The 12398-nt window shown below is 46.5% G+C and overlaps 1 protein-coding gene across 2 annotated transcripts in view; it reads right to left on the bottom strand.

Annotated features, from left to right (window-relative positions):
• The window catches only part of TTLL12 (tubulin tyrosine ligase like 12), a 131114-nt gene extending 124467 nt beyond the window's left edge, over positions 1-6647 (bottom strand). Inside the window, exon 1 of one of the 2 annotated variants that reach the window (XM_069228297.1) lies at positions 6418-6647. In XM_069228297.1, coding sequence (XP_069084398.1) covers positions 6418-6552 — 135 coding nt within the window. In that variant the 5' untranslated portion in view covers positions 6553-6647. The remainder of the gene's footprint in view (positions 1-6417) is intronic. The other variant, XM_069228298.1, reaches the window with a different exon arrangement.
• Positions 6648-12398: the final 5751 nt, after the last annotated feature.

The raw sequence follows: 12398 nt of genomic DNA, 5'->3' as shown, positions 1-12398 counted from the left end.
ACTGAAAACTGGGAAGTTTGGTATCAAACTTCTCAGCACAATAAATGCACACTGATGCCAGTGTACACTTTATTGTGAAATACACCCAGAGGGCATCTTAGAGATGCCCCCTGAAAACAAACCTGGCTTCCAGTGTGGGCTGACTAGTTTTACCAGCCTGCCACACACCAGACATGTTGCTGGCCACATGGGGAGAGTGCTTTTGTCACTCTGTGGCAAGGAACAAAGCCTGTACTGGGTGGAGGTGCTTCTCACCTCCCTCTGCAGGAACTGTAACACCTGGCGGTGAGCCTCAAAGGCTCACCCCCTTTGTTATCAGCGCCACAGGGCATCCCAGCTAGTGGAGATGCCTGCCCCCTCCAGCCACGGCCCCACTTTTGGCTGCAAGGCCGGAGGAGATAATGAGAAAAACAAGGAGGAGTCACTGGCAAGTCAGGACAACCCCTAAGGTGTCCTGAGCTGAGGTGACTCTGACTTTTAGAAATCCTCCATCTTGCAGATGGAGGATTCCCCCAATATGATTATGGATGTGACCCCCTCCCCCACCAGGAGGACGCACAAAGAGGGTGTAGCCACCCTCAGGGCTAGTAGCCATTGGCTCCTAACCCCCCAGACCTAAACACACCCCTAAATTGAATATTTAGGGTCCCCCAGAACCAAGGAAGATAGATTCCTCCAACCTGAAGATGAAGATGGACTGCTGACCTGAAGCCCTGCAGAAAAGACGGAGACACCAACTGCTTTGGTCTCAGCCGTACCGGCCTATCTCCCCACTTCGAGAAAATCTGCAATAGCGACGCGTCCCCCAGGGTCCAGCAACCTCTGAAGCCTCAGAGGACTACTCTGCATCTAAAAGGACCAAGAACCCCAGAGGACAGCGGCCCTGTTCCACAAAGACTGCAACTCTGCAACAAAGAAGCAACTTTTAAAGACCACACGTTTCCCACCGGAAGCGTGAGAATTTCCACTGTGCACTCGACGCCCCCGGCTCGACCTGCAGAAAACCAACACTACAGGGAGGACTCCCCGGCGACTGCGACCCTGTGAGTAGCCAGAGTTGACCCCCCTCTGCCCCTCCAGCGACACCTGCAGAGGGAATCCAGAGGCTCCCCTCTGCCTCAAAGAACCCGACGCCTGGGAAACACACTGCTCCCGCAGCCCCCAGGACCTGAAGGATCCAACCTCCAGTGCAGGAGCGACCCCCAGGTGGCCGCTACCCCGAGGAACACCCCCCTTGCCTGCATCGCTGAAGAGACCCCTGGGTCTCCCATTGAAACCTATTGCAAACCTGACACCTGTTTGCACTCTGCACACGGCCGCCCCTGTGGGTGTACTTCTTGTGCTGACTTGTGTCCCTCCTGGTGCCCTACAAAACCCTCCTTGTCTGCCCTCCGAAGTCGCGGGTACTTACCTGCTGGCAGACTGGAAACGGAGCACCCCCTTCTCCATTGAAGCCTATGCGTTTTGGGCACCACTTTGACCTCTGCACCTGACCGGCCCTGAGCTGCTGGTGTGGTAACTTTTTGGGTTGCTCTGAACCCCCAACGGTGGGCTACCTCAGACACAACTTTGAACCCTGTAAGTGCTTTACTTACCTGCAAAACTAACAAATACTTACCTCCCCCAGGAACTGTTGAATTTTGCACTGTGTCCAATTTTAAAATAGCTTATTGCCATTTTTGCCAAAACTGTACACGCTATTGTGTTGATTCAAAGTTCCTAAGATACCTGAGTGAAATACCTTTCATTTAAAGTATTGTTTGTAAATGTTGAACCTGTGGTTCTTAAAATAAACTAAGAAAATATATTTTTCTATACAAAAACCTATCGGCCTGGAATTGTCTTTGAGTGTGTGTTCCTCATTTATTGCCTGTGTGTATGTACAACAAATGCTTAACACTACCCTCTGATAAGCCTACTGCTCGACCACACTACCACAAAATAGAGCATTAGAATTATCTCTTTTGCCACTATCTTACCTCTAAGGGAAACCCTTGTACTCTGTGCATGCTATTTCTTACTTTGAAATAGTGCATACAGAGCCAACTTCCTACAAAGGCCATGTGTTCAATTCCTGCTCCAAGTGGATGCTAACATGGTGCTCTGTGAGGGCACAGCTGCTACTTTAACCCATTTGGTTCACAGCCTCTCAGTTTTACATCCTCTCAATAGACAAATTACACTGCAGAAAAAAAAAACTCGCTGATCCACATGGCTGAACCTAGATGCACAAGTGATCCATTCTCGTGCCTTCCCAATGTGGTTAAGCAAAGCAGGAGGAATCGGATTTTTAAGCTCCTCCCTCAGGAGGTGCAAGGGAAGGCTCTGATTCCATAACCTGGCATAAATTCAAACTGGTCATTGGTCCACCGCCTCCAGCCCAAGTAGTGCCAGAGGTGCTGACAGATGTGCCTCTCTTCCCAACATAATAATGCAAAGCATTTGAAGATGGAATACTGACATGCCACGCTGCAAAAAGATGCAGTGACTTTTTTGCATGGGATGCGAAGAAGTGACCGAATAGTGGTGATGTTTGTTACTTCCTTATTCCGGTTCTGCAGCTCGAGGCTCAGCTGATATATTTTGTTTGTACTGAAGCTATGTGCCACTACGAAAAATAATCTAAACATGCAAATATAAAGCCCACATTTAAAATACCACATACAAAAAGCTGATTCAATTTGTAATATTGAGACTTCAAGTCAAGATTTATTTAAAAAAACAAAGAAAAAAAAAAAAAAAAAAAAAAACAGTATGTGCTCTGGTAAGTTGTGACAGGCATATGATGTATGGCTATTTATGCAAAATGAGAAACAAAATCACAAAGCCATCTTCTATTTACACTTCTAGATAAAGGCGCTTATGCACGATTACCTATTCTACAGCAAATGTGTAAACTTGTAGAATCCATACCGTTTAATTAGCAGAATGTGAGAAGATTAACCTCGCTGTGAACAAGCATGATCCTGAAAACAAAGACAGAGCGTTGCATGCCAGCACAGGCTTCAGCCTGGCGAAGGTGTGCTTGAGCAGAACAGTAACTGTTTGTACTCTTACAGACACGAGGAGACCGGGAAAACTGGTTTTAATTAATAACGAGAGGAAAACCGTGAACGGAAAATATAAGTAAGTACATGTAATTGTTCCAAAACACACATTTCGCACCAGAAAGAATGATGAAATATTGTGACTCAATGGCAAAAGATAACTCGGTGAACTGCATTCGTTCAATAACACGGGGTTTTAAGTGGGTCCGGACCCTTCGGGTCTCAGACAGTGTAGCCCTTTCGGGCCCTGTATTCACGTCCTTAACCTTTCATGCAAAAACACTGATCGATTTATAATCAATGAGTGTAAAAACATGTTAAGGTCGTTCCTACTTATATTTCACATGCTCTACTTAAACTTTCATTTCCTATGAGTTTGGGGGGGGGCGGGGGTGGGGGGGGGTGTCCAGGAAGCTGTGTTAATGGGTTTTTTGTGTAGTGCATAATTTGAGTCGAGTCGCATCCGGGTGTTTATAACGAAGTACGACTGAGTTGTGGCTGAAAGTAGTGCGAGTTTTTCTCCGTGTCTGTCAGGGGCAAAAACGTGTTCTGAATGTGTGGCCATCCAATCTTTGGCCTCTCTGAAAGAGCACAGAGCAATGGTGACGTATGCCAGCTGCAGATGCGATTCTATGCATGTGTGTAGGTTGGGTGGCACTCTATTGTAATTTTAGAGTATATGTTTAAGCCCTTATATAAGCCAACCCCTTTCAGGGTCTCCTTCACTTTTTTCATCCCAGTTAAAGCCTTGAATAAACAGATGTTGCATATGGTGTAGGAATTTACATTTGAGTGGTAACATGACCCTGATAACAGCGTACGTCTAACCGAGGTATAATTTATCAAAATCACAAAGTGCATGTGACCACAGGACGGACCAAGAGGACAGGGCAAATAGGACCGCTGAAGTATTGAGACATAAAGGGAGTGGGTATCGGGGATGGGGGTCTGATGAGAAGGGGTGGATTCAAGAATGTAACCAGAGGGTCCTACGAGTAAAGTAAGCACTGGCCATACACATGGGATGAAACTGAGGAGGGGGTAGCATGGGGAGTTGCATAGAAGGGCGCATCAGGGATTCTAACAAGCAATCAGACCAAATTGTAAGAGTCCGTGTATTTTTGTAAATTTTGAGATGTGAGTGATGAGACACTAAAATGTTTAAAATTAGCTATTTGAGGGTAAAATGCAGGACAAAAAAAAACACGCAAGGCCAAAAAGTGATCTATAGCGCCAAGCGTGGATAACGCAAATATACATTGGGCATTTCCTCATTTATGTATCACCCGCTTCTCCCTCGTGTACAAAAGGCGACTTCTCTCAGTGAAAGAGAGAGTGTATACCAATTCTTCTTCACTCTAATGTACATAAAGTGCATATCTTATGTGCTTACAGGAAGTGCATTTCTTTCACAAACCAAGTGTGTACCCGCCCACTTCATGCACAATATGTGTTTATAGTCTTGTGCGCATTTGTGTTCCCCTGTCAAATATCATGAGTTTCTCTTCATTCCATTGTCAGAGTATACTGGGTTTAAAGTATGGACTTCTCTTTTCTCTATATATGTATTTCAGACATTGTTCCCCACATCTCCTTTATTTACACAGTCCGGAGCTCTCATCAGATAATCGGTATCAAACGTACTGTGGTATCCCCCTTTACATTCATTTACACAGTTTGTCAACTCGATTTACATTAATCATATATTACTGCACTAAAGTGAGCGCACTACCAGATCCCCATAATGTATATTCCCCAGAAAACAGAGTCTCTATCCATTTATTTAGCATGGTGTGCTGTTCCCCTTCACTACATGATTCTACACCCAGTCATGCACACATCTCAAATCGTCATTTTGACTGTCTCTCATATATACCGTATATATGAGAGACAGTGCTTTAAATGGGCCGGTACTCACAGGTACAGAGTACCGGCACTTCTTATTTTTTCACTCTGAGTACCGGCACTTCTCTGCTGTCAAGGAGAGTACCGGTACTCATGAAAGGTAGGCTCATTAGCTGCTAGTGCTGGTGAGCACTAGGCTCTCAGAGTTGAACCCGCCTCTGACAGCGAAGGTGCTTCTGTCGCCCTAAACTGACCCCGCTGTGCTATTCAGCGGGGATTATGTGCCTAATGTCTGGGTATTTAGATCAGGCTGTGTTTGGCAGAAGAGGGTCCATTCAGGCCCTGTGCTGTCAATCACATTTACACACTCGTGTGCTTTTGTGTAAACACAGGAATTGAGGCAGCCCCGCTGACAGTGACAACTAAGAAAGCCATGGGATGAAAGTTTAAAATGGCTTTGATCCCACCTGAGTCTCTTGAACGAGGGTCTGCTTATGTATGTGTGTTTGCCAGCTGGTATGCGTGTGTCTTTGTGTGAGAGAAAAGCGAATGCAAGAGGGAGAGAATCAGAACACTTTAAGGAGGACTGTGAGGAATGCTTTGGGTGTGCGTGTCGGCTTGTTTCTTTCTGTGTGTGCACGTTCAAGAATATATAGTATTGTACAAAAGGACAGCAAATAACAGTATGCCAGTAAGATAGCACTGTGTTTTGCTTACATTTCGTTTAAGAAGTTAACTTGTTTTGTTTATTCAAACACATTTCTCATGGGCATGTGCTAAAACTGGTATATAAGTCAAAGTATCCTTATGTCTTGCTCTTAGCCCCGCCCCAAACCCCACCCACCACACTACTTGTATATGTTAATGAGTACCTGCACTTATTTTTTCCCCATTTAAAGCCCTGTATATACGTTATTCATGTATGTAGCGAAGTTTGGCGCAATGTCCAGAACTATGATCGGACTAATCAAAAGAATACGCTACTGAGAAATAGTGCACAACAGATCCTAAGGGGTTTGGGTGCCTGCAGATGTTTCTGTGGGACGGCAGTAAACGAGGGGTACATTTCCTTTCGTCTTAGAACTCTTGCAGCGCTCGCTATCTGCGCTGTCATTCACGTCGCTTATGTTTTTTCGCCCATTCTTCACCTTCTGGCTTAACCCAAATCGGTTTGAGCACTAACGGAAGTGTATAGTGTGGGAAGGGCTGAACTTAACCTCTCCAATGGCTTTTAGACTCCAACTGCAGATAGACAAAATTAGTAAACGTAAACTGATGCGATTCTCCCATAATGCACATCTTCAGGGCTTCAATCGAGCACTATATTCTGCAAAGCGTCTCATACACATGGCAGGAGCCCTTGACCCGGGAGTAAGGTCGTTCCCGAAGACAGGCGTGAGATAAGGCAGCCGACAGGGCTCTCTACCCGACGAGCACAGGCCGGGCGCAGACATCCCTGATGGACGAAGGATTTGCGCCGCTGCCCCGGTAGTGATCACCTTAAAAAGAAGTGACTGCGACCCACCTCGTTGGCCAGCTTGTGGTGCAGGCTCTCCCAGTAGAGCGAGGGGACGCCGGCGGCGCGCAGGGCCGGGGCATGCAGCACCACGAAGTCGCTGAATTCCATCTCCGGGTTCCGGGCGCGCTCCGTCTCCTCCATGCCGCCTCAGAGCGGTTCCCACGAGGCACGCGCGCCGACGGAGCCCGGTGACATGGGAGCACAGCGGAGGAAGAGCGGGGCGGTACCACCAGTTAAAACAGAAAAGGGACTACAGCTGAGAAGTCATGGAAACCGAGGAGACACTACCAGAAAAAGAAAAAGTGGAGAGAAAAGGCTAGTGTTACAGCAAAACAAAAAGCAGGCGAGACCTCACTTAGGAAGGAGGCTGAAACGTTTTGTAGCAATTGAGATGGGAAGCTTGTTCCATTAATGACACTGAGTCGATTGTGCTAGAGACTTACTTCCCATAACAGCAACAAAAAAAACTACAGTACCCAGAAGGCGTCTGTGAAGAACTACAAACACGATGCAAAAGTGTCTAATCATAACATTCGTAGGTATAAATATATAAAACACTAAATAAAACATTCTGTTTATAGTCTATCATCTTCCATTTCTGGAGGAAGCCGACCGGAGTTGTTCTTTAAGCCTTTGTAGGCGAATTTATTGTTCTTCGGATCTCACTGCTTCTCGTCCGACACTGAAAGACAAATAGATTGAAAATTCTGTCAGGACCGAAAGCGAGTATTATTGCAGTCCTTTCTCCGAGTTTATACTTAGAGCAAGTTCAAAGTTCACGTAAAAAACACTGTAATGAATACTGCAACACACGAGTCCAACGATGTAGTCATAGTTACCATTAACCAATCGAATTACTGTCCGAATGTCCATGTAAATGATTGTCGGGTCCAGCCCTTCCGCTTTCTTCACTGCTGACCTTAGGGTGACCACCTGGCACTGAGGCAAATTCTGGACAGAACTGTAAAAAAATCAGGCCAAAGGGTCAACATTTAGGACAAAAATCCAGGATGAAGTGTCAATATTCAGAACAAAAATTCAAGAACAAACATTAGTTTTACAGATACACCCAAGCGAGGCCATGCCTCACTATGTTGTCAGTGCATTTATTTACTCTTTTTTAACATAGCACTATTTATTCACTGTGATCTTTTTGTGATTGCCTCTTGGTGTGCTACATTCAGGTGTCACATTATGTCCTTGTTCAGTAGTAAATAAATGTCCTTCAGCACTGTCTGTGCTGGAAACAAATACCTTTATATGATTAAAACAAATGATTGCATTAGGTGATGCAATTTACACACATCATGGTATGTGCGTAGTATAGTTTGAATTGAAAAACTGTATGTCTGTGGAAATGTAATGGTCATTTCAATCTATGTCACTCTATGACACTACACCACTCTGCATTACTGCACTCTCTGCCTCTTTAATGTATGCAACTCTACTCCACTACACTCTATGCTATTCTACCCCATGCCACTCTATGTCACTGCACTCTGTGCCAATGCACTCTAAACAACTGCACTGTACGTCACTGCCCTCTACTCTGCACCACTGTACACTACACCACTGCTCTCTGTGCCACTCTACTCCACTGCACTGACACTCTACTCTGCAACATTGCACTCTCCGCCACTGTACTGTACACCAATCTACTCTGTACTACTGCATTCTACGCCACTGCCCTCTATGCCACTCTACTCTGCATCACTCCACTCTACGCAACTGCACTCTACAGCACTAAACTCTACTCTCCACTATACCACTCTACACCACTCCACTCTATACCACTGCACTCTCTACCTCGCAAGTCTACTCTGCACTCTATGCCACTGCACCACTCTACACCACTGCACTCTCTGCCACTCTATTGCATGTCACTCTATTCCACTGCACTTTAAGCCACTCTACTCTGCCCTACGCCACTCCATGCCACTGCACTCTAAACCACTGCATTCTACGCCAATGCACTCTAAACAACTGCACTGTACCCCACTGCACTGCACTCTGCACCACTATGCCACTGCTCCTATGCTACTCTATGCCACTCCACACCAATATGCCACTAACTTTTAGCCATGAACAGCAGCCACTCTGGTGTATTACATGGCTAAAACACATTGGCAAAGCCAATAACTCTTGCGTAGACGAGACCTATTGGCTTTGCCAATGTTTGTTAGTACTACGAGGTACCGAGGTCCCTGAAAGAACTGTGAATGTGTAAATCCTTATTTCAAACATGCATTTGATGCCTCGTCAGAGGTAGTAAGTGCTATATAAATACAATTATATCATATTATAGGGTGCTACAAAATGCCCAACTAAATTTCTGTTTAATTAAAAAAAAGTGGTTCTCAAATACAGATTTGAATAATATACAGTTTATAACTAATACTAACATCTTTTCTAACACTCCATTAAAACCACACACTCCACAGCTCACCTTGGAACACCATTACAGTACCTCTCTAAAAGAAAATATCTTCAGATGTCATCAGAAAGTTGCAAGTGACTCCTTTGATTAAAGTCAATGCAGGTTTTCAAGCCCCTTTGCATTTGCAGAATTACCAGTTCACACATTTGCATTTCTTTAGGGAAGGAGACACCCTGGCAAGAAGGCCTTTTCTTATCTGTCTGCCCCTCCCTCCGAGCACAGGAGGCTCCCTGCCTTTCAATCCAGTTGAGGAAACTGATCTGCCCGTAATTTCGCCCTGCTATCCGTTGTCCTCTCGGTGCAAGTCTAAAATTACAGACAAATGCCATCCGTTAAGTCTTTCATCACCGACAACGGACGGCATGGCGAAATTACGGACATTCCGTGAAATTTACGGACGGGTGGCCACCCTAGTGTTAGTTAAGTCCCTCGCTTCCTTAACGTTTCTCTGTGTTAGGTTGTAGGAAGGGGGGAAGATGGGAAGGAGGTTATCCTTATGATATTGTTGCTTTTTTCTTGGCATTGTTTGACATTTATTCTCTGTGAATAACGTGTTTTCTTCCTAGCTGTACGCGGCAGGTTACGGCCAGAGCGCTCTCCCAAGTACCTCGTTGGTCCTCTATGTGGTGCACATTCGTGCTGCACTCGGGATTCCGCGAAGCGTGCTGTCGTCTGTTTCTAGCTCATTTTTTATTGCGCGCTATGGTCTTTCAACAATCCAGACCCGTAGCTCTCTGGGTCTCTTGGGATCATTTTTTCCTCCCTCCCAACCCTCGCTGACATCAATCTTCTAGGGCAGTAAGAATTAGGCACCGGCCTGTTAGGAGAACGCCCATTAGGGGCAGGCTGTCATATTCTTGATTGGGACAGGCAGTGGCCTGTGTGTAGAGCGCCCTCTAGTGGCAGATTTAATAAATCGTGGTCTACTTTATACACATATTGTTCCATAAGTAGCACCTCAGAGGGGGCTCTCCTAGTGTACAGTTTACTGGGCATTTGAACGTAAGTGCTCTCACCCCAATTAAAAAAAAAGAAAATGGACTCCATTGAGGACCACTCTTATTCCCCTAACCTGGCATCAGAGGAGGAATGGCCCTCTCAGTGCCACCTCCCTGCAGGGGTGAACAGGCACCTCTCACAGGGGATTACCAAAGTGCTGGCACCCCTTCAGGGCAAGTTGAACAGACTTATGGATCAGTATTGAATTCCCCAGGAAACCTGGGGGGCACAGGGCGAACACCAGTGCCTCAACTAAATCTTCCAGGATCTTAAAGCGGGACTTGGGGCACCTTGAAAGCTGCGACCGATTACAGGAAGCCTTCTGCAAGAGTGTGTGCACACTAAAAAATGTACCCTGCCAGGAGGATGTATTGCCCAGAGTGCCTGGTGACAAGGTCGCCCTGGAATTCGACCCCGACCTGGGGTCTCCCCAATTCGGGTGGGGTGATACCGATGATGAGGGCTCATTGGATGAGGGGTGGATTTGGGCAGACTTTGGCGCCCAACTGCGAGCACCTCAGGCTATGGTGAAGGGGATCAAGAGGATACTGATATGTTTGACCCCGAAGACATCTACCACCCTAGGTCCTCGGAGTGGGTCCAGGTTCTAAGGTGGCCGAGTATGTGGCCAGGAAAATCCATCACTCCTTGGACAAGCAGGTGAGAGCCCGCTTAAGTGCAGAGTGCCTTAGACCAGCACTGGAGGGCAAAGTGGCAGCCACGCCCTCTATTGACCCGAAACTTTGCACTTTCTTTTCTAAGTATATTTGGGACCCTAAAAAGGGATTGATCCTTCCTGGTGAGCTTTCAAGGACAGGCTTCTGGACATTTTAGAACCACTAACCAAGATAATAGAACTTGCAGACTTATCTAAATAATTGGGGTCACCAACGCCCACCAAAATCGTGTCGGGCTGGGCACAATGGGTGGTCTGTTTGCTTGGAAACTCCAATTGTGCCAATTCCACAGAGCGACGTTGATCTCTCTTAATAGAGATCGACCCCAAACTTGATGAACTCTCATCTTGTGAAGCAGTCCCAATAGCGCAAGGTAACGTTTTCGGGGCACCCTTTGCGAAGGAGCTTGGAAAGTGCGTGCCTACCTTCTCGGCGCTTGATAAGGCACAGTCTTCCATTCAGAAGATTTTTCCTGAAAAGGTTCTCTATGGGGCCAGAAGAGGCAGGGGTTGCTCCTCTGGCCGTGCCTTCCAATCTGGCCCCTCAAGGGACAAGCCCACCACAACAAGGGCTGGAACAATGGCAGGCAGGGAATCTTCTTCCCCAACCGAGCAGGGGGCAGTGGCAGATACAATCGCACTGCCAGAGGAGGAGCTAATGCCCCAGGAGGTTCCAATGGTAAGCAGTACCCTTTTTTCCCCTCTAATACTGGGGGGCGGCGGGACTGAGACTGTTCACCCACAATTGTAATCTGATCACCTCCAAACCTTGGGTGTTGGAGATGGTCAAGGGTTTCCACTTAGAATTCTATGGTACTCTAATTCAAAACTTGAAGCCGCACCCAATGCATTTTTCTTTACAGGACTCCGAGTTGATCGATGCAGAGATCCAGGAACATCTCTCGAAGGAAGCCATTACATGATCAAGTCTCCATCCAAGGGGTTTCCAGAGCAACCTTTTTCTGGTAGAAAAGAAGGACAAAGGATTCCGCCTGGGGATAAACCTCAGGAAGTTCAACGGATGGCAAGTCTATCACCACTTCAAGATGGAGGGCATTCACCTCCTTCAAGACCTCCTCCTTCAGGGCAATTGGCTCGCCCATCTGGACCTCTAGGATGTCTACCTGATGGTCCCCATTTTCCCTCCTCATTGTCGTTTCTTACAGTTCCAATGGAAGGACCACATCTACGAGTTCCAGTGTCTACCGTTTGGCCTCTCCTCTGCCCCTTGGTGCTTCACGAAGCTGATGAAACCGGCCGTGGAGACGCTAAGAACACAAGGCATCAGACTGATTATATATTTCAACAATATTCTGCTTATGGATCAATCTAGCACACAGGTGGTAGTCCACCTGAACACAACTAGTGCCTTGTTACAGAACCTCAGGTTTGTCATCATACCTTGTTACAGAACCTCAGGTTTGTCATCAACAGACAGAAGTCGGAGTTGATTCCTTTCCAATACATGATTTTCCTGGGCTTCCTAATAGATATCACCTCAGCAACGTTAAATCTCCTGGAACGCAAGATTTCCCAGACCAGAAAGGAACTTTCAAAGTGATCAGGAGAGACAGGATATCCCTCACATAACTAGCGAAGATAGTGGGTCTGTTGGCATCTTCGATCCAGGCTATCTTTCTGGGACCACTGCACTTCATGGCCTTGCAACGACTAAAGGCATCCCACCTGAGGACAGGCCTCACATACTCGGAACTGGTGGCTTTATGCCCAGAGGCCAGAATGGCGATTCAATGGTGGATAAACTACATGGAAGTGTGGAATGGGAGAGCGATTTTCGGATTTCTCGCGGACCTGATAATAGAGTCAGATGCTAGCAGACTGGGTTGGGGAGCCCTATGTGGAGAGCTCTCCATG

Source organism: Pleurodeles waltl, chromosome 4_1 (genome assembly GCF_031143425.1).
Source record: "Pleurodeles waltl isolate 20211129_DDA chromosome 4_1, aPleWal1.hap1.20221129, whole genome shotgun sequence".
In the NCBI taxonomy this organism is placed as follows: domain Eukaryota; kingdom Metazoa; phylum Chordata; class Amphibia; order Caudata; family Salamandridae; genus Pleurodeles; species Pleurodeles waltl.
Note: the sequence above shows the minus strand (reverse complement) of the source record. Positions and strands in the feature narration are given on the sequence as shown.